General features: G+C 37.2%; 1 protein-coding gene across 1 annotated transcript in view; it reads left to right on the top strand.

Annotated features, from left to right (window-relative positions):
- The window catches only part of Gpc6 (glypican 6), a 1,075,163-nt gene that overhangs the window by 262,585 nt on the left and 789,103 nt on the right, over positions 1-23,475 (top strand). The window contains exon 2 of the mRNA XM_005374116.2: positions 5,774-5,932. Within this exon, the coding sequence (XP_005374173.1) occupies positions 5,774-5,932 (159 nt within the window). The remainder of the gene's footprint in view (positions 1-5,773; positions 5,933-23,475) is intronic.

Raw genomic sequence — 23,475 nt, 5'->3', positions numbered from 1 at the left:
AGAAGATTTCCCACATTATTGAGGAAAATCTTCTGGGATAGGCTTCACATGTAGCACTTTGGGAGTATCCTTGTGCAACTGCAGAAACTGGTTTAAATAATTAACATCTTGGTCCCACTTTTTAAAGTTATCTTTGTAAATTGCAGAGTGAAAAATTTTAAACTACAAAGATTAAACACTTAAAAAGTTTATTAGGAAATTAACAGCATCAAAGGGTGACGGCTTATAGGTTGTTTGAATGATAAGATCCATGTAGTAGAATGTTAATTGAATTTTCTTAAAATGGAGTGACAGTTTGTACATTTCTTATTACGATGCTGAATCACTTTACTAAACAAGAGCGGCCCTGAAAGATATGAAAGGATCATTTATAATAGCACTTTACCTGAAAAAAAAAAGTTTAAAAAGCAGTTATGTGGAACTTTTGGAAACTTGAACTTAAGGAAATTAACTGGAAGTCACCTTTAAAAATACTGCTTTCCTACATTCAGCCAGTCCTGATTAGCTTGTACAGGAACTCTGTAAGATTAAGACATTCCAAATGTTAACTACAATTTAAGTTATTTTAGCTATGAGAAACTCTCACTAAAATTTCTAGAATGTTCTAGAATATTTTATTTCCCTATGCCTGTTTCCAGTCAACTTCCTAGGCTCTACAAAAACAAATTTACTAGATATGTGAGGAAACATATCATATGACAAGGAGACTACAGCCCAGTACCAGACATGCAAATTGACTACAGAGAATTCACTGGAAGACCAAAATAATTTTGACATGAATGCACAGTCTGAAGAATGCCAGATATGAAGCAAATATTGCACTGTCATCAAAGGTTTAAAAATTGAAGCTTTGTTTGTTACATCTTGCCAGGTAATTTTCACTCTTTAGCTTTTTATTTCCTACCTACCTCCTGGGAGGTCAAGGGTCACAGCTTCTCCCCATATCCCAAAACTCTGTAAAAACCCAGAGTTTTCTTGGCTGTACTCTGTGAAATGTCACTCATTCTGTGTGCTTCATTTCTGTTCTTCCTTTTTTTTTTTTTTTTTTTTGACTGAGCAATGTGAGGTTCCCAAGTGCCCTTTCTGAGGGCAGAAGTTTCAGAAGTGAACCTACAGGGGCTGGCTGTGTGGTTAACGAGGTCTTCCTGTCTGCTGCTTTTAACCACCATGCCACTCACCAAAGCTTTCAGACTCTGGGCCATCTCTGGAAGGAATAGTACCTGGCAGTATCACATTTCTGCTGTCACCACAGCATCTTGGAGTGAAAATGAACATCTGGACAAGCATTTAGAGAATGACATTGTAAAGACTGACATATAATTAAAGGGGACACATAGAGGCAGAAGCAGCCCCATCTCTTCTTTCTTGAAAACAGAGGACAATATATGATCTGGTTGTATTTCCCCACACTTATTGTGTAACATCCTGGTGGGATTCTCTTCTTCCAATCTACGAGGCCCCTTGTTTATTTTCAATCTAAAGAAGAGTGGTTACAAATGCAGGGACCAAGGGAATTCGCTGGCATTAACAAGTACCCTAAGAAGCATCAACCTATGTGGTTCCAGTTATGTGATCCTGGGTCTCATCTTGCTGGTCCTGAGCCTGGCATAATGAGTTGTTCATAGAAGGTTTCCAATTAACACTGATGAACAAAGATACAGTTAACGTAGTTTCCAAGTTTTCAGTATTTATGTTCCCTTGTCCTGATCCTCTTCATTTTTAATGGGTCTTGATATGTCTAGTCCTTCTCCAGTTCAGCTGTCATATCTAATTATATACCTAATGTATAATGAAGAACTAAAGGCATTTTGAGAAAGGAGTGTGATTGGGAAATTTTTAAAGGACAGTGCTTCCCCCCCATAAATTATAACTTTGAAATAATTTCATTACTATATCAAATACTTGTCAGTACCAGGGAGTGTTCAAGCTAAGAAAAGTTTCATATTCTTGCCATTTAGAGAAATAGGAACAAGAAGAATGAGAGCTACTTTCTTCATATGATGAAGTTGTCTTCAAGTAGGACTGAAAAAATTGTTTCAAGTCTTGTGATCTAATAGCCTCTGTCCTGTTTGTGCTGTTCTAATACTGATGTAGTCACAACACAGAACTGATAGAACACGGCCGTGTGATAATGATACTTTTTACGGACACTTGAAATTGAACTTCATGAAACTTTCACATAATAGCATGAAATGTTATTTTTTGTTTATATTTCCCAAACTCTTGTTGACAACTTCTAGAAAAACAGAGGCAGACTGTGTTAGGCATAAAGCCCTTGGTTTGTAGATCCCTGTTCTAGGGGAAAATGAAATCCAAGCAGAATGAATCTTCCTCAGCCTCTCAGACACTTGGAATCATCAGGTTGTTTGAAGGATATCAGTGGCCAGGTTTTCAAGATTTAGGAAATCAAAGCTGTATTTTGCTTTTGACTCATTAGAGTTCAGTTGGGGCTTTTTTAAGTACTGAGGGTTTAACTCAGGACTTTCCCACTGAACTACATTTCCAGCAAGTTGTTTTGCTTTGTTTTGTTTTCTTTTGTTTTGCTTTGTTTTGCTTTGCTTTGTTTTGTTATTTGACAGAAGACCTCACTAAGTTGCTCAGTTTCCCCACGTGGGGTTGAACTTGCAAGCCTTTTGCCTCCATCTCCCAGAGGGCTGAGATTATAGGCAAGTTCCATCACACCTAGCAGAGATGTGACTTTTGGTCAAAAACTGACCAAAATAATATAAACATTTTCTTTTATCCTGAGGAAATAATTCTATAGCATTTGTGATATTTTTGAAAGAATCCCCATAGATCTACATTCTTGAAATTAGATCTTCTTAGAAACATTATAATCTCTTATAATTCCAAGAATGCCAGCATTTCACATGAAGCAGAAGAAAGGTAATTAGTTCTTGGTGGAGTAATATTATACCACATGATTTCGAGCAGTGTGTGTGTGTGTGTATACGTTGAGGCATCGGGTGTCATGGAAGTATATCTAACATGCTGCCTCACTCATTCAGAGATGTATTAGATTACACTGTTCCTAGAAATGGACATATTCCCAAGAAGACAACTCATTTCCTTTCCTCTGTATTGGATAGAGAACTACAGACTGACAAACCCAGAGGACCAGGGAAATATCTGAAGCTGATGAAGCTGATTTGCAGGTGGTCATGTACTCTGCATCATGAGGAACACTAAACTAGAATCAGTTTTTGTTTCTTGAACTTTTTGAAGATGACTGAAAATGAAAAGCATTATTCAAGAACCAGGACAAAAAAGTGGGAGTGCTTTCTACTCCACCTCCATGACAGAAATCAAAGAATTTACTGAAAGCCATGAAAGCATTGACCAAAATGGAATTAAAGGAACTTATGTCATCAAGAATCTGGGTGATATGCATAAACCCAGTATTGGGTACTCTACCGATGATGGCTCCTTTGGTGGAAATATTTTCATCAATTCACTGCCCTTATCAGTATGTTCTACAGGAAGTCCAATTTTTTTTAAATATCCATGGATATGAAAAAAGATGATGTGATCAGAATCATCATTATACTTCTCTTATTTTTAAGGCAAAATAAGTTATAAACATTATTGTAAAACTTATTGGGCCACTGAGAGATTTTGCTTGTGCATATATTTGTGTGTGTTTTTGTCCCTATCAGTCAGGTTGGAGAGTTTATAAAAGAAAGTTAGGGATTGGTGGACCATTTGTTTTTGGTAGAAGACTCATACATTTCTGGTGTAAAACCTGCTTCTTGGTGGGATGTGGGCATCAGAATCACTTTGAAAAGAATTTCAAAATTCAGTTTGTTCTAGGCTCTTCAATTTGGTGGTGTCAGTCCTTCCTGTGAAAAGTTCTCTCCAGTAAGCCTGTAGTTGAACAGATTTGGATAGCACTTACTGTGGTGGGAACAATGGTGTGTCGAGTAAGAAGGAAGAACCTATCACAGGCTGTGGGGTTGGGTAGGGAATTTGGGAGAGGATTCAAAGAATCAAGGAGTCAGCCTAGGTTGGGTGCTGTCACAAAGTGGGAGATATTCCATAATATAAGCAAATTTTATCATAAGGGTTCACAATAAATCCAACCCAAAACTTGGGAAACTAATACAAAGCTAAGTGTGTATGTGATTAAAAAAAAAGAGAAAATTTCAGTGTGTCACTTTTGCCAAAAAGGCGGCATTTGGTATTTTTTGGATGACACACTGACCTTGTTTTCTGAGACAACATTATGCAGTGTTTTTGCTTGGTGTCATTTCTTGGTGGCGTCTGAGTCATTTTGTTGGTTCCCAATGACAGTTTACATTCGGGGGGAGAATATGAGGACCCATCTGGCTTCCAAACGCCAAGGGCAGCTTGGTTTTCTTTCTTCATTTCTCCTGCATGCTTTCTTCTTTGGCAAAGCTAATGGCTACCATTTTTTCATGATGCACTTCCAAGCTTTTATTACAAAATATTTCAATCATATAAAAAAGTAAAAATAATATATTAAGCATCGTGCACCTATCAAACAGCTTACAAAAAGATTACAGATAAAAGCATTTGAACATTTTCCTCAGAACCTAATCCCTCTTAGGAGGAAACTATTAACCTGAATTTGATGTTTATCATGCTTGAGAATGATGTATTTCCTTTCCCTTTAAAAACAGATGTGTAATTTTATGGTCTCCATTCCTAAGAGTTGTATAAAATCTAACAAATACATACTTTTGATCATTTTTATAGTGATGTTATTCTAAATAACAGCTTAAGTTACAAATGATGTAAAGAATCATACTTTACACGGGTATAAAAATGCACATTTATATGTACTGTTAAACATTATAAACCAATTGTAATCATGCCATCTAGTACCTTGTTCATTTGTTTTAAGTGCTCTACAGTGACTTTAATCTCAGGGGCAATTTGTTGATTTTATTCAGTAAGACATTGAGTGGATTTTCGCTCTTCCCCCCAGAGACGCTGATAAACATTTTTGACACAAAGTGACCTGCATCCAGTGGAAATTCACATTTTATGCCATAACAGACCATTTTAATTTCATGAAGCAAAGGATTGACTTCTACTTGCAAATAGCACTAAAGCAAGCAACGCTGTCAAAGCAAGTGGCCTGGTACATCTAGAGATAAACCTGCTGCGTTAAATGAAAGACCTTCGTTCGCTTTGATTGTACATTTCTGTATGGCACAAGCATTAATTAAATCCATCAGTGGTTTCTGCCTTCCAGGAGAACATTTTCTGTCTGAAAAGAAATGTCAACTGAAGATGTGTGGCACAGGGGACCTCCCATTAAAAACACGGTCGCTTTCACTCAGAGAGAAGCTCATACTTGCTGTGCCCACTTACAGACAGTCGGGGAGAGAACATAAGCATCTCTTAATATTCCCACAGCCTTCCTGACTAACAGAGCCTGGGGAGGGGGACTCTTGCACCGTTCAAGTTTCCAAAGACAAGCACACTTAAGACTCTGACATTTGTTTTCACCTGAAGTTACTTGGGACATTTCAAATGAAAGCAGGAAAACAAACAAACAAGGCTTGGAAGGTTTTGAAGCGCTGTCCCTTATCTGATAGGAAAACAGAGACCAAGTAGAGCATCAGCCTTAACTGAACTCCACTAGGTGCTTGGATGGCACTGCGTTCATATGTGAGGCCCAGAGAGAGTGTGGGGCAGATGGCTGGAGAAGTACATGGGATGAGTGCCCCAGTTTCCAAGCAAAATATTCAGACGGGTAAAATCTACCCAAAGTCCTGTACTGATGTCTCCCTCTTTCTCATTGCAGGGGAGCACTTAAGAATTTGTCCTCAGGAATACACGTGCTGCACCACAGAGATGGAAGACAAGTTAAGTCAGCAAAGCAAGCTGGAGTTTGAGAACCTCGTGGAAGAGACGAGCCATTTTGTACGTACTACTTTTGTGTCGAGGCACAAGAAATTTGATGGTAGGTGAAAGAGTTTGCACTTTACTTTGTTATTGGATGTGTTTTCAGTGTGAATGGTGCCATTATCAGAAAAGCGTTTCTGAAGAGGGTGCTGTTCATTCCTTTTTAAGCATTTCTCGTAGAGTCTATTTTTAGACAAAGCGTAAGCTTTTCTTGAGAGTAAGTTATACTTTAGTATTCTCTTGGGAAAATATAAGTTAACAAAGAGCATTTTTGCATTTGTGCTTTGCCTCTGAGGTTTATCCTAAAAGATTTACCTCACTTTTGCATTATTAGAGTGATTCTAATTAAGGTTTTTCACACTATAGCTTTTCTTCAGTTTTCATGAGTGGATTTTCTTAAAAAATTGTATTACTTAATATGAAATATAGCATCACTTGTAAGAGGACAGGCTTGTCCTCACTGTCAGTGCCATGGACTCCTTTGCTTCTTTGCTATTTTGATGGTCTAACACATTGTACCTCACAGTTTTGGGGTACTCTGCATTGAAGTTAGACCCTCCCCTGTTTTTCATGTCATAAGCACTGACTTCATATCGATATTTTCTCTGCTAATTGAACATTTTCATTGGAAATCACAAAGAGCACATTCTCATCAGAGCTTCGGAAAGAATTCAACTACATTTTGATGTTTCAGAATAGTGTTAATATAGCTGGAGATTAATGTTTTGCAATGATATGTAGTTCTTACCGTCCTAGCAAGTGAATGTGCCTTACTGTGATGCATTCTGAGCTTGACTTGCAAGTTTTGGCAAGCTTCGGAGGGCCCTATTGGACACAGGACGCTGCGCTCCAGCAACAGAGGTGCTATTCATTTTCTTCACGCTCTCCAGTCAACGCACAACAGAGCCAGTGAGAAAGCTTGCCAGCTACTTTCCCCACTCCTTTTTCTCTGTGTAGTAGGTAAAATGTTCCACTTCATTGCCGCTTTAAACCATTATTGTAACAACGGTTTCTTTCAGTTTAATTCCCTGAGTTATAACAGACAGGTCCACAGGTGTTTTCAGTGTGCGTGACAATGTGACGATTTACATGGAAGTGTTTGGTATTTAGCCTGTACAACACCTTCACATCTTTTCGTCATTTATTGCTCATGTATAACTTTATCTGTGGCCACTTATGAAAATAATTCCCTAGGATGTGCATGTTGGTCCTTAATTGCAACTAGGGAAAACTTGGTGTTTGCCATTTATTGGCTGATTACAAAGCCAGCGGCATTTAGGAACCCCTGGTAGGGTGTTTTTGGGCTGACTACAATCTATCATTTCAAACTGAGCTGAATTAAGACATCTTGTCACTTGTAACTGGAAGAAGGTATATGTGATCTGCTGTTGCTGATTTTTATTTATATCTTTGGAAAACAACTCTAACACATTTGCAAAACTCCAAAAATGCTGAAATAATTCCAGGGCAGTATTCACAGTGGCTAATATATATTCTTTTTAAGAAAATTCTTATATATTAGGTGGATTTATGGAGAGTTGATTTCTTAGACAAGTGAAGCTATTCAACAAGACTGAGGTAGATACTTCATATTATTATCATATCCATAAATTTTAGTAGCTCTGGGTCTACAGTACTTCATCTCAGATCGCTTTTGTCTTATTAAAGAAACCACTCTCTCTTTCTCTATCCTTCTCTTTTCACAGGTTTGTTTTAAATTGTTCTAATGTACTTAGGGCCATGATGTCAATCAGTTTGACACAACATTGATTTTGCTAAGATTAGATCTGCCATAGGTTAGAGAGAAATTCTTTAGGAACACTGCATTAGGCTGTCATGGCAAAGAAGTTAAGTTTGTTTTTGTTTTTGTTTTTGTTTTTCTTGATGAAGGTTTCAGAGTTAAACAAAAAATCTAAATGTATTCCTGGTAAATCATGTCTTGAAAATCTCATTCTTAAAATAACAATAACACCAACAATAATAACAACAGTCATCACTATGATGATGATGTATCAATTTAGAAGTCACCATCATGATTTCTGCCCTTTTGGCAATTCTGACACACAGTAGTCTGATCTACTTTCTTACAGCACAGAGGTGTTCCTGCTAGTGGACCTTTTAGGAGTGATGTGTTGGGGATTGAACCCAGACCCTTGGCACTTGTTAGGCATGTGTTCTACCATTGACGTACATCTCCAGCCCTACTGACTTAAAAAAGCACTACCCCATGACATGTATTAATGGGTATCATTTGGTGAGAATGTAGAGAAATGGTCTAGGATCAACTGTACAAAATAATCTGAGCTTTATTTTTTCGTGTAACTTCAATGGTGTTTATGAAGGACTTTGAGTTTCTTCTTAGTAACTTTAAGTTTGGTGAATCATTTTGCATTATTACTGGTGTCTATTTTTTTTTTCTTCTCTCTGCCAAACACCACAGGTAGCCAGAAGTTCAAAAGCAAATCAACACAATCATATTCAAAATGCAGCCAAAAGGAAGGTCATTTCTGTGCACCCACTCGTGTAGCTAGAATTTTGTGTTTAGCAACATCTGAGCTGTCAGACTGGCATTTGTATGTAAAATCTCACAGCTTGCGTGCTTCTGGATCTTAGGAAAAGGAGAACGACTAAGCATTCTGACAGTAGTCTGAGTACTGAGAGGTAATTCCTGGTGCTCTTCCCTCACCCTTTTCGTGCTAATGCTATTTATCAGGGATAAACTGCAGTGGAAAGTCAGAGCTGTTAAGGGGCAGAATGAGGATTCTGGGCCAGGCTGAGCATACCTGGATTCCTGTTCTCAGCCACCTTTACCCCAGAGTTCTCCCAGGGTTTTCCAGTCCCCAGATGTGCTGTCATTTCATGGTCATTGAGCTATCCCTCTCTCTCCCCTACCTGTTCTGTCCCAGTTGTTGTGGGGAGGAAGTGGGAATAACTGTCAGAGAGAAGTGCAAGGGGATTTTTTAATCCTTAAAAAAGAAACTTACTCACCTAAATATAGTCCAGCCCTCAAAGAGCCGGGAGCCTCAGGGAGGAAAAGGACTTGCCAAGTTTCCACCAAGAACGAGGAAACCAAGTTTATAATTCCGTGCTTCCATCACTCTTCGTAATGTTATAGAAAATCAGGATTGGTTGAAATTCTAACTAACTGTATTTTTTTGAGTAGACAGTGGCAAAGACTTAATGATATTTCTTTATCAAGGTAGTAATTATATTGATGGGTAAAGAACCTGAGAACATTTCTTGTAAAGATAAAAAAATTTATTTAGTTGGAAATTTTTCTTAAATTGAAGAGGAATATTACAGAGTCATTGAAGGCACATTACTTATTCTCCTTGCCCCATAAAACCTACTGGATTCTATCTTAACATAGACACCGGCACACTATTCTCCAAGAATATGTTTGTGGAATACGGATTATTCAGAGACAGAAAAATGTGCAGAAATGGATATTTCACTCTGTTTTTCCCCCTCTGAATTTATTTGAGCTACAATTTTTGCAAATTGGAGCTACATACGAGGTTTTAAAATTTAGTATATTCTTCTTGATCTTATTAGTTTTCTTTTCTTGCTGGTTGTTATTTATGTATTTTAATGATATACATTTGTCCAGAGATTCTGGCAGCAAGTGCATTTTAAAAATCAAAATAAAATTAAAAAATGCACCGTAATTTCCAATCTCAGGAAGAATGTATTCTATAGTAATTCTCTCAGAATACCCATTGCACTGAATGTGGAAATAATTTATATACAGAAGCATAGTATTTTTATGCTGCAAATCTGTTCATGTTTTCTTTTTAAATATCATTTCTCATCTATATACGGTAGAGATGACAATATGTAATGACTTCTTTAAAATATAGCCTAATTTTCTCAGAGAATACACTTATATGAAAAAGAAAAACCCCTAAGTAGTTTTCCATATGGTGGTAAAATCTTCCATATTTCCTGTCACGTGGGTAATATTTTGTGTATGTGTGTATGTGCATATGTATGATTTGTACTTGAAAATGTTTATTTAAAATCCCATATAGAGAAGACACATAGCTACACATACTATAGATAAAAAGATGATTTATAATGACTAAAATATGATCATTGTCTGTCCAGAAATTTGCCTTTTCAGGAAACATAAATGAAAACTAACGTAAAAAATAGGATTAACTGTACCCCTAGGTAGGAGTCCATTGGAAACAGAGAGAAAGGAATGATAAACCACAGACCAGGATGCATACAGAATATTTTAAGATTATGATAAAAGGGGCTGGGGATTTAGCTCAGTGACACAGCGCCTGCCTGGCAAGCACGAGGTCATGAGTTCAATTCGTGGTACCAGAAAAAAAAACAAAAAAGAATAAATAAATAAATAAATAAGAGTATGATAATTAAAAGACTGGCAAGAGGAGGAAAAGAAGTTTAGAGGTTTGTATGCATAGCCACAAAGTCCTTAGGACTTCTCATCATAGTTGTAGATTTTTCTCCCAACAGTGTAAAATTACTAACACAGCATTTATCTGTTATATACACATTCTATAGGAATTTTTTATCTCTTTTTCTGGCTACTATTGTTTTTGTTTTCTTTTGTTTTGTTTTGTTTTGTTTCTTTCTGGTACCAGGAATCGTACTCATGACCTCATGCTTGCCAGGCAGGTGCTGTATCGCTGAGCTAAATCCCCAGCCCCCTACTATTGTTTTTTGAACAACCAATCTCACAATTCCAGGGCATGAAAAGAACCGTTAGTCCTTCTTTAGTACATCTTTGGTCTTACTGTTGTAAGATGTGCTCAGCTTGGCTTGACTCTAAATGAGGGATTCATGTTAATGGGATCTAGATGTCACTCATTCATTTGGAAGCAGAACTATAACCTGGGCGCATTCTTCTTTTTGTGCAGTTTGAAGACTCTAAGACAGACAAGTGCAAGCAGGATGCCCCTTAAATCTTAAACAAGAGTTGGCACTCTGTCTTGCCAGATTTAATAGGCCAAAGTAAACCTTGTGGTCAGTTCCCCACACTATTGGGGTGGGAATTCTACTACTCCACGGAGGTGGAGATGGAGGAAAGAGTGAGTATTCCTGTATCACATACTACTAAAGTTCTCATCTGGGTTCCTTTTGCTCCACACAAACAATATTTTCCTTACCATATTGGCTTTTTAAAAATGAGTTTCCCAAGAATTTAAGAACAATAAATATTAAGAAAAAGTAGAAACATGCAGGCACAATTGTTATACAATGAACTTTCCTATCACTAGTGTACGCACCAGCGAATACATGCGTAACCACTTGCACACTTGCAGTCGTGCTTGTACATGCATGCACTTGACACTTTCATATCATTACAAGAGTAAATTGAGGTAGGATTTCTTCTGTTATAGGTCACCTTTATCATCATACAAAATAACAAGTTAACTTTAATTCATAAGGGTTATAATGCTAGTCACCACAGGAAGTAATCAGCTGAATGACTCCTTTACATTTGCTAGGATATCAGCACTGACATGCATTTCATATGTAGGACAATCGTCTTAGCAAAATGTGTTAAAGTGAGTTTTAGAAATTAAAGAAATGGTCTTATTGGCTTTGCAAAATAATCTGACCGTTTTGCCCAAGGGGAGACCTTCCAAAACTGAAAATCAGCCAACCAAGGATTTCACTTTGACAGAGCTAGGGAACAGGTTTATAAATCACAGATGCCTTGTGTTTGTACAATGTTGGGCAATGATCTGTAATAAGGGAGTCCTTTAAATGCAGTGCACGAAGAACCCTGATTTTTCTACAAGTGAAATTTGTCTTCCTTCCCTTCCTTCCTTTACTCCTCCCACCCTCCCTCCCTTTCATCATTCCTTCCTTCCTTCCTTCCTCCCTTCCTTTCTTTTATTTCCCCTTTAGACTTTGGCAGATCTTTCAAACCTAAGGATACACACTGTGAATCAACCATTTCATGGCGTCTGTGAGGTACTACCAATCATTTTCTAATTCTTAGAACCGTACCACACACCTCAACATAACTTAAAATATACCATGCTCCCAGTGTCATTGAAATATTATCATCTTATTATTACCAATTCCCTCGTATGGTGGCTTTGCTGAGCAGCTGTTTCACAGACGAGCCAATTTCTTTTAAGTATTGCTCTATCAGACTCTGAAACCAGCCGTACCAGAAGGGTTCTTGGTCATGAATGTTAATGAGCACACAAGTATCTGTTCCCTGACAGAGACTCGCTAATCCTTTGAGTAAGGACGGGTAAATTGCAGGAGAAATTTTACCTTACTTAAATTGATCTGCCACTGAATAGAGAAAACTGATTTCCTTATTTTAATGAAAATCAAGAAAAATATTTAATGGGACTGTAAATTAGAGCTCACAGGCAACATTTTCATCATTTGACCTGAGAATGCAATAGCTGAGAGTAAACTGGTCTGACTCCATGGCACGTAGAACACCAGTGAATCCATTGTGTCATCTTAGTAGTGAGGTGCAGTTGGACACGCAGGAGGATTCACGTGTTCTCTGTCTGGGAGTAAATATCACAAAAGACTTGATTTTCCTTGATAACAAGGAATGAGAATAAAACCTTTTCCATTCTTCTATTGAGATCATATGAAAATTTCATTTTTCTAAACAAATAAAATGATAAAGACAGAAAAAAGCATCTGTGTGCATATAAGACACTAAGGTTTAAAAAATAATAGTTTAAGTGTATTTTTATCCAAAAACAACTGTGTACTGATGAAAGCCCTGAGGGGGCAGACAAGACCCGGATGTACAGAAGGTGGCCAATCTTGAAGGTAGATCATGGTCTCCATGGGGCTTATTAGGGTATTCTGGTTTTGTATAATTTCTAAATACTCACACTAGAAAAATTTTTAAAGAGCATGTACAGTACTGAAGATTTCAAGGCAATGAATTAATGATGACAGAGAGCAATACCCATCGGTTTCTCATTTCTTGTGCATTCCATAGTAAATGACACAGAGAACACCACTTTCAAGTTGCAAAGATAAATATTGCTCGCTGGACCAAAACTACTTTCTGCTCCCATCAAAGTTTCTAATATTCTTGTGCTGAAACTGACAACTCTGGTACGTAGGGGCTTGTAAAAATAGTTCTCTATCTCTAGCTCTCCTTCTCCAGTCTAATTGAAATTGTGAAATTCTTGCTTCGAAGAGATAGGGACCCTAAGATAGGCAGTGTGCTTACTATGGTTTGGATTTTGAATATTCCTCCAAAGCCCATGTGGTAAAAGCTTGGTGGCCAATGACTGGTGAGAAATGGTGGAAGCCTTGAGCATGGGACCTAAGAGGAGACATGTATGCCACTGGAGCTATGAAGGGGACTGTGGTTTCCCAACCCCTTCTAGTTCTTTCTTCTGCTCCCTGGCCATAGGGTGAATGGTTTTTCTCTTCCAAATGGCTTTGCCATGATGTGCTGCCTTCCCACAAGCTCAAAACAGCCGGTCCAATTGGTCATAGACCAAATCTCCAAAACTGAGAGGAAAAAAATAAATATTTTATCTTTCTAAGTTCATTATATCAGGTACTTTCTTATAGTGATGGGAACTGGACTGATACCATGTACCTACATAAGTTCCTGGATTCATGAGACAGTGTAAGACATGTAATAAAAATCATTACCACTGATATTTCTATAGCATTCAGCATTTACTCAGTGAGTTTTGGTTGAATGATTCATAGCAACAAGAGCTAATGTGGTTTGACATTTGAATAAATCCAAGGAAGAGTTTGTTTAATAATTAATTTTCTATGATTCTAATTATTTCAATATTAGGGAAAATACCTGAACCAAAAGAGGAGAAAGTTGTAGATCAGCTAAGAACACTGCATGGTAAGTAAAGCTCAGAAAAAATATTAAATCATTCATTGTAGCTTCAAAATTTATCATTCTTTCAAAACATTTGTTATACTCACTAAGTAGGCAAATGCAATTCTTGGGCTGACCACAGAGAGTAGTTTGTGATCTTCACCCTGCTTCCTTCCTACCTACAAGTTTAATGAAGTAGAAGCAACTTGAGAATGAATGGCAAACTTTGGAATAAGATTCTGGAAATGGGATCTCAAAGATCTTTAAATGTTTGAAGATTTTTTTCTACATAGTTTTCTTTTATTTCTGAAAATTTCTTTGCATATTTTCTCCCCTTAAAAGCATAGTTCTATGGTCAGTACAGGTTTCAATTCTTTTGGGCTTCCCTCTCCCCTTCTAAGCACTTAGTTACTTGACATCTAATTATTTTTCACTTATTGAATGTTCTTTTAGTTGTACTCTTTTAAAAAATATGATTCATTGCATATTCTCTGTTGAAGACTAAGCTCATTAAGTATAGAGATTAGATCTCCTATTCCTATTTCATCTTCCTATGCTTGCCTTAATCTGGAGCATATTTAATATTGCTACTGTGCTGTCTGACTATGGTATCAACCTGTACAGACCCAAGGGCACAGAGCAGTTAGATGAACTACTTAAATTCCTATAATAAATGTGACAGGAGAAAATAGGAAACCTCAAGTTCTAGTTATCTATTGACTCTTAGGGTCCATAATCCTGGGAGTCATATTTGATTTCAGCGGAATTTGTTCCAGTGAATTTAATGGAACTAATTTTAAATTCTCCTGACAGAGATGATATTTACTTAGAGTGCAGCAAATAGACGCCCCTATTTTACCTTAAAACGCAGGATGGATGTGTTCTCTATCTCACTCTGTCTCTGTATATCTCTCTCTCCCTCTCCTCTCTCTCTCTCTCTCTCACACACACACACACACACACACACACACACACACACACACAGGAATAAGGCAAGGCTAAGAAGGAAACACTTCTCTGGGAGAACCAGAATATCCTGCTTTCTGATTTCAACACTGGAGGTTATGATTCTTTGGCTTGGGAGAGACTCACAAATCTTAAGTTTTGGATAAGCCTCTTCCATTTATGAAGCAAGCAGTCTCTGGGCCACTGAAATTAACACTGATTTAAGTAGAGCTGAGATATTAGAGCTGGGTACAAAAATTTGACAGAGATTTTTAAATGTTTGTTGTGACATATAAGCATCAGTATAAGGTCAGCCAATAACATGTCTCCACTCTCTAAAGGGTATTTAAGCACCTGTCATCCATAAGAGTTTTTTGTACATTAAACAAGTCTCTTTGTTTCTTCCTGTATTTACAATAAATTATGTCCAACATCAATATCTCATTGGATCTTTTGCAGGTCAATACCCTGCTTTCTCATTTGAATTTCCAAAAACTTGTAAGGAATACAGAATTTTCTTTTTTCTCTTATTTTATAGTTCCTAGCTTCTAATTTCACAGTTCCTAAAATATTTTGATTTTCTTAATCATTATTTCTGCTAAAATGACGCTTTATGAAACCAAAAAACTTTGAATAGTAATATTTTTAATTTCAATGTTGTGTGCTTATTGTATAAAGCTTGAGTAATTTAAATTGAACACACTCAATGATTTTAAATGGCATTAATTTTATGCATGACTGAGGGAAAACAATAAAAAAGTACTGGTCTTTGAAAAATGGAGTAAAATGTAACATTTATTAATATCGAGGCTTTCATTTTATTTTATTAACTTTTACATTTTATTCAATTAACTTCTATTAACTTCTAACTTCAATTAACTATTTTATTAACCATTAAATTTTATTCAATTAACTTCTGAAACAGTTTTCTAAATAGGAGCTCTTAATTCCTGTGTTCAGTTTAAAATAAAAGTAAAAAAAGACTTGAGGCCCTGAAAGACAAATGTGATCTACTGTTTTGCAGAGATAGTATTTCTATCTCCCATCACACTTCATAATGTTTTACCAAAACAACTTGGGATTCTTTTAGCATCCTGAAGTTGACAGCCCCTATCTTGAGTTCAAGAACATGCCTGTCACCCTATGGTACAGGTGCATCTGTGCTGTGTGATATACTACATCAGGATTTATAATGAAGAATAGGTCAAGGCAGTCCATAAAACAAATCTTCTCATACAAGAATGACTTAAGGATACTAGAGAATTAAGGAAAGTCAGAGCATAGAATTTGAAAATTTTTAAATGTTCACCTTGATCAAATTTCGATCTTTCTGAATTTTGTCAACTTGATCAGTAGCTAAGTCAGTCTTGTTTTTGTGTCACAGAACCCCAGTACCTGTTTGTTAGGGAAGTTGATATCAGCTCTATCCTTTTATGTCTTCAGGGAATTCCAAGCCCCTTTTCAAACAGAGGGGTTGCCATTAGGCAAAATGTTTTGCCTATTTTAAGATTTAGCTTCTGTTTGTTTTGTTTTGTTTTATTTTGTTTTGTTTTTTGGTTCTGGGAATCAAACTCAGGACCTCGCATTTGCCAGACAGGAGCTTGTGCTGCCGAGCTATATTCCCAGCTAGCTTCTGTTTGTTGCATGAGACTCTGAATTGTGTCATAAAACTGAAGAAATTGGAGAGTCACTTCTCATTGATATGTGCTATATTTTTAAATTGTTTAACACATTTCCTGAAAGTGTGTGTATGTGTTGAATGGATGTGTATGTCTAATGCTTGAGATTATTTTTTCTATTTGCTGAATCTACATCAGGTAGCTATTTTTTCCCATATAGATTTCAGGTGCTTCACTCATTCTTCACTGTTGGGGAAGGGTGTCCTGTTCTCGAAATATTATGTTAAGTTCTGTTTTAGAAAATATACACTGTCAACAGCACAGACTGTATGTGGTAGACAAGTATTCAGATATAGCATGTGCATTTTATTGACAAAGTCTATGAGCAAAACATTTCTTCCTTTTCAAAATGAGTATAATAACGTCTGTTTTGAAAATTCAGTGGATACGAGGAGTCTAGCAAATGTCTAGCAGACGAGCACTTATTGTATGGTAGCTGCCCTCTGCTATTCCTCTTGTCATCATCCTCCAGCTCACTTTTCCTGAAAGTGGTGACAGCCTCACAGAAACACTTAGACGAGAATAGAAGTAACTGTGAGGCTGCCTGGGGAAGTGGGTGAAAATACAGATAAAAGTCTCAGAATAGAATCAAATAATTTTAATATAAGAGGGCTATAAGTGGTTTTATGAACAGAAAAAAAAAAAAAAATGAAAACTCTCCTGAGAGTGAGGAAGGCTTCAGAGATGTGCAAATATGGTGGATGGCTGGGGGCTGGGGACTCAAGAGGGAAACCAAGACATGTCCATGTGGAGAAGCAAAGGATGCTGGAAATGACAAGGAACGGAACTATCATTAAGGTCCTTGAGAGTGTTTTCAATGTGAAACATTCAGCTTATTCTCTGAGGATCAATGGGTGTTCTTGTTTATATTCATTTCAAAAGTTGGCACTAACGTTTAGTTTGAAGTTAGTGGACAAAAATGAAAATCCCTGTTGAACACCGTTTCGCAAAGTTTACACCATGGGGTTTGTTCTGTTTAATTGATGGCTGTCAGCAGGTGTGTGGATTAGACAGTGAAATCCCTTCAGTTTCTTCCCATGTCTTCAACTGTGCAAGCCAGTGTAATATTTTTAGTTAAGTAAACTGGGGATCTGTGACTGAGTTAGATTTTGTATGGTCCCTATGTGAGAATTGTTTTCACTGAGGACTGCTTAAATCGTGCATGCAAGTCAGTTTCTACAGTGATTTGTGGGGAATAGTAGGATGAGAATTGGTCTGCTCTTTTCCTGTGCTAGTATGTTCTTTGATTTCTCTCAGAAATGAAGGTGTATTATGCAATAATCACAATTTTTAAGTGGCTCATGTAATTATGAGCATAAACATTAAGAAACCAGGTACAGCATGGCACATCTGTAACTTCAACACTCTGGGAGGCTGAGACTAGAGAATCACAAGTTCAAGTTCAGCCTAGGCAACATTTAGTTACTGCACAAGACACTATGTCAAAATTTAAAATTTAAAAAAAAAATGGAGACTGTAGCTTAATGTGAAGGCCCTGGATTCAGTTCCCAATATCCCAACTCCCATAGAAGAAAATTAAGTAATTTTTTTCCTGTTATAAGATCATACCACATGTACCATATCTCTAAGCTTATAAAAGTAGTTCTATTGGTAAATTTTCTCCTGATGTTGTCAGCTTCCAGTTGCAAGAACAAATTTGTATTGAAACTACTACATCTATATCTCACTTTGTGATATGTTACATTTTTATTTTACATACCTTGCATCTGGGTCCTGCCAGTAGCATTGTACATAAATATATAGTGCAAGGATAATGCTATAAATATTCTAACCAACAGTGGTGTGCACGTAACTGTTGGTAATAGGCCAGCATATGTAATGAATTGACTTTTCTCAGTAACAATTCAGTACACATCCGACTTGGTAAATAGATCTTTGGGGACAGATGCATAAAAACAGCCCATGCACTGGTTTTTTTTGTTGTTTTTTTTTCAAATCATTAGAAAATCCAGAGCCTTTAGAGCTCTGATAAAGTCTCCTTTACCTAAGAACATGCATATTTATTCATTGTATATTCATATAGTGTTTATTAAACACCTATTGGTTTTTCTCAGCTATATTTTGTAAAATCTTAAATTCTCTTTTAAAAGGTAAAATTCTTAAAGGCAAAGAAAGTCTTCATTTGTTCCCGGTTATTAGGGACAGAGCGATACGTGATAGCATGGGAAACTCTTGAATGCTGCTATGAGCTATGCATTCCTGGATGACTACTGGTATCACTTTGTCCTTCGGTTCACTAACTGTGGCTGACGTCAAACCAGGTTCATTTGTGCCAAGTTCCTGACAAGGCCAAGACGCTAAGATCCCTTAGAACAAGCAGCACCCAATATCTCCTGCACCCCTCACAGTTTCTTGCCACAGGAATGCTGTTCCTTTACTGCATGGTCTATAGAGAAAACGCCTGTGCTCACCTGTGGGATAGCCCAGTCTCTGACTGAGTTCTTCATTGCGGTCTCTTAGTTGGATTAATCCAGCCCTGCTCTGTTCTTGTCCTTATCTGAGAGGAAAGCATTTTAAGGGCCATTTGTTTTAGGTAAATCTGAGGAGTGGATTGTGAAGAAATATTAATAAATAACAATATATTTTCCTTCTCCATGAGAATTTTACTGTGTACAGCATAGCATTTTGATACTGTGGGAGAATTATGAATGCTACCTTGAAAACAGACCGGAAAGGTCAGTTCTGTGTTTTCTCACTAATGTCAAACCCCAAATGGAGCTTTATGTTCTGCCTTCTTTGTCCATTGGCTTCATTCATACGTGTTTGAATAGAAAGCTGTCATTGTCAAATATCTTAACCTTATATGCCATGACTTTTAAAAACAAGTAATTAATATAATGAAGGAAAGGACCAGCAACCTTTAGAAAGACTCAATAACTTGAGCAGTAATGATTAATGACCTTTTGTCTCACAAGCATTTTCTTCCCTTTTAAACAATCATCCCCAAGCAGAGCAAACCATGCGCTAAACAGCCATATTCCACACTAACTGAAGAAGTTTTTCTTTATTTCCAGTAGGTGATGATACTCAGTTTAGATAAGGAATTATTTAATTCAATTATAAGCAACAACCTTCATAGGAATAATAAGGTTTGGAAAAAATAACACTAAGTTTAGATAAATATTAACACAATAGGTGAATATGTCTATGAAAAATAATTCAAGTAAGATTCACACACATTTACATAAACAATTGCCCAACATACAATATACAATAACCTATTTTTTTTACAGGAAATGCATTTTTATGTATCAATATTGTTTTCTATTGTCCACAGGAAAAAAAATAAACAAGATCCTGAGCAACATTATATTTCACTTAAGCTAGTCATGCTGATATTGATAAGCAGTGCCAAATACACAAGGGCGGAATGGTTTCTTTCTAGACTATTTGTTTAAAAAATAATCCCAGGCTAATGGGGGATCATGTATAGAGAGCTAAGCCATGCTGAGTGCTCATTAGATATGACTTAGACTCTGTAGTTTGCTTTCCCCACCCTCCAGTTGGAGATAGTTATATGTGTTTCAATTAAAATCTGCATTTACTTCCAGCTGGCAACTTTACCATCCATTCCATCAATGGAGAGCAAAGGTCGCAGACTCCTGCCTGAACAGATTTTAAAAAATATGCCCTTTGCTTCCCTTGTGAAGATGCCTGCGAGCCTCCCATCCTGGGAGTGGGGGGGGGCTGGATTGTGAAGGGTCGAGTTGCATGGGGACTTTCACCTTATTTACTGATGTAGCTTTGGTAGCTGTCGGTCCAGATGCTGCAACGGCTGTTGCTTTGTGGATTGGGATCCAGCAGCAGCTGTTGTTCTTTGCCAGAGCGTGTTTCTGAAATTCAAAATTTAATAGTCTGAGACCCTAGTCATTGAAAGCTATGCTGAAAGTTAATTTGCTGAATCCAAGTTTATTTTCCTACTTAAACCATAGTTTTTGATGGAGCCTTTCCCCTGTGATGCTCAGTAAAATGAGGAAATGACGTACTTACTGCCATTTCCAGGCTAGGGAAAAAGAGAATGCAGTAGTTACAGGGCAGGGACTGGGCTTTGCGGCTTAGTTACTTGGCTCTGTTCTTATTGTCAGATGTTCAACTCTAGGCCCTGAGTGCCTTCTACCTCCTTTGCTTTTGGCAAACTGACAGGCGTTTTCTTTTTGTGTCTCGAAAAGGCTATAATAATGAGTGCTACTGTGTGGATTGCTTGTGAGTTAAATGAGATAATATGTATACAACAGTTAATATACTATTTAGCACATAATTATTATTTACTATTCTTAAAAGATCAGCCACATCAGTTTTATAGTTTTTCTGATAAGTGAGAAGGTTATTCATTTCCTTGTCACATACTCAGCAGAGAGCTGATTTTCTTGCTAAATATGAAAAAGCTCAACATTCTGATTATTACAGCTAATATTTATTAAATAATACTATGTCTGAGGTACCACTGTGTTTGCATATGTAATCTTATTTAATGATCTTAACTAAATCTATGAGATGAGTGATACTGTTTTCATTTTATTTTGTAGTTGAGAAAGCACTTGCTCAGAAACATAAACAATTTGCCCAAGGTCTCACAATTAGTGGGAGAAAAAGACAGGAAGGCACTAAATCCACAAGCTTTACCGAGCTGTATTCTTTTCCACAAGGAAAGCAAGTCAGATTACCTGGAGATAAAGCATTTGAGCTCTGCTTCTGATATGAAATGTTCTACTTCAGTGATGGGAATTTCGGGCAGCTCCATCATCCTTTTGTGACTCTTCCCTTCCCCTGACCTCTGCCTGGTTGTAAATAAATTTGTTATATTTAAGCACACTCTGTGAATAAGCCTATGGCTTGACATTCTCACTTTGATGAGACTGGGTGTGATGCAGTTAACCATAAAAAGTTGTGATAGCCTAAAGCTGGACCTTTCCACACCGAGAAGGACCTGGTTATAAGCCCCACAGCTACAGCATGGTGGGAGGAGGGAGTAGCAGTATTCCAAAGCAGAAGCATCAACGGCAGTCTACCTAAGAAATCTGCAGTCCTCTCCTGCAATGTACCAAGAGTCTGTCTGCACACAGCCAACCGTTCCAGGAGTAAGGCTGCAGACATGGGTAACATGTAGAGCCTCAAAGATACAACTGACAGTGTGGCGGTGGGGTTGCCCTGGGTGCAGAGCTAGGATTCCAGTTTAAGAGTTATTCACCACCCACCTTGGACGTTCTGTGTGTGTGATGCTTTACTAAGACAGGGTGTGAGCAGGAACCCAACCAGAATTTACACCCAAGACTCCAACCCAAACAGTAACAAATATAGGAAGTGAGATAATTTAATATATACTCTTTATGTTTTAGATATTTTGTTGTATACACAAATGACCTATTAGAATAGTACTTTTGCTGTGTCTGTGCTACAGCAAATCTTTCAATGTCAAGTTTGGTCCTTTATGAGAGGCAAGTTGCACAAATCTTGTTTTTTCTCCTTACTCTCAAACAGTGACCATGTTCATGTCAAAATCAATGATAAACGCTCTTAATTTCAGTGAAATGTACCTTTTCTCCCTTCTGAATTTTTGCCCTCTGAGAAGTGAATGATTTTGACTTTTGAATGTTGCACATTTTCTTTTGTGAGTATGTTTTATCAAGTGTATTCCCACCAGGAAAAAGCCAATTCAGTGTTTAAAGATTTTATATTCAAAGAACCATATTAACAGGGAGCTCTGTTTTAGCAGTTGACTCCTCCTTCTACTGTTACAAACTTTACTCTATTCCTAAACCTCAACTGTTACTTTTAATTCTTGCAATTCCCCTAGCTTTTCATACACTATTTCAAATGTTTACTTAATTTTTTTTTCTGAAGTAGAGACATAAGAAAGTCAGGAAAGACGAAACTTCCCTCACAATGTAACATTTTTGTCTGGTTTTAGTGCTTCTTCGATATTGTAAACATGTTGAATGGTAGTGTGGCTGAATGTTTCTTTCCTTACTTTTCTCTCAGAGCTGTCACCAACCTCATAGACCATATGTATAAGTTCACTGACTATTTTCTGTGCCCCCAGTTTTGTGTCCCTTCTTCTTCTTTTTGCCTTCAGTAGCGAGAAATACCACCCAAGACTGCATTCTGCAACTCAGGCTTTAATTGTACACCTTTTCCACTTTGGCAGGGGTTGGTCCCTCTGTGATTTTGGTGATGAAAAGAGTACAGGGAAAACTCCAAAATGAATTAGAGTGGGGTCTGGTTCTTGCTTACCTGGCCCTGTGTTAAGGTGACGCTTCTTCTGGGAACAGTGGGTGTACATCCTCAGAATGAACAAATGTAAACTACTTGTTCAACCCTTTTACCTTTTCCACTAATTCAGAGTATTTTGATCTGTCTTCACCAGGCAGTATCTGTTAACTTGATTCTTAAGGATATCACTTCTTGAACGGACTACAAAGAGCATATTGATATTTGTTTTTTGTCTGGGGATCTAGAGAAACTTTAAAAGTATAATCTCTTTGAAATTATATTGGGTCAGTCTAGTCAGTCGAATTGCATTAAAAGACAAGAGAAAAAATAATGAGAGTGAATTACCTTCTGATGATAGATAGCCTTATGGTTAACCTGGGACCAGAGCTGACAGGAAACAGCTTTTAACAGGACATAAGGCAGTGCCATCTGCATGCAAGAGAACAGAGAGATGGAAAGGCGGGGATGGGTTGTAAAATTTAAATTTCCCCTGCAACAGTCCTGTTGCAAGCCACTGATAGCTGCAAAAGCAATTACTACTTGAGTATTATTAAATCGCTTGTGTGAGATATGTTGTTAGTTGCTATTCTTTCAAAGCTAAGCCCTTAAACCATATGTTAATGACACATGTTGAATATTGTTAATATTCTTCACATACACTTAGCTTTTCTCATGGTAAAGTCAAATGAATTTTGTCTCTATTAAAGGCGATAGTGCTCAATGAAGACATTTCTGGAAAACATTTATTAATTGTAAACATTTAGGCAGTCCTTTCTTTTTATTAGAGATGCATGTTTAAGATGAAAGTAACAAAAAACATGAGTCAGTTGTCAATCTAGTCTTGGGAACAATTGCAATAATAATACACTATACACTGTGATTGATGCACAAGCTATATTCTGAAAGGAAGCAAGATGGAGTGACTGC

The sequence above is a fragment of the Chinchilla lanigera genome, unplaced genomic scaffold (assembly GCF_000276665.1).
Source record: "Chinchilla lanigera isolate Chin_1 unplaced genomic scaffold, ChiLan1.0 scaffold00003, whole genome shotgun sequence".
Lineage (NCBI taxonomy): Eukaryota > Metazoa > Chordata > Mammalia > Rodentia > Chinchillidae > Chinchilla > Chinchilla lanigera.
The sequence above is the reverse complement of the archived record's forward strand: the minus strand, read 5'-3'. Positions and strand labels throughout refer to the sequence as shown.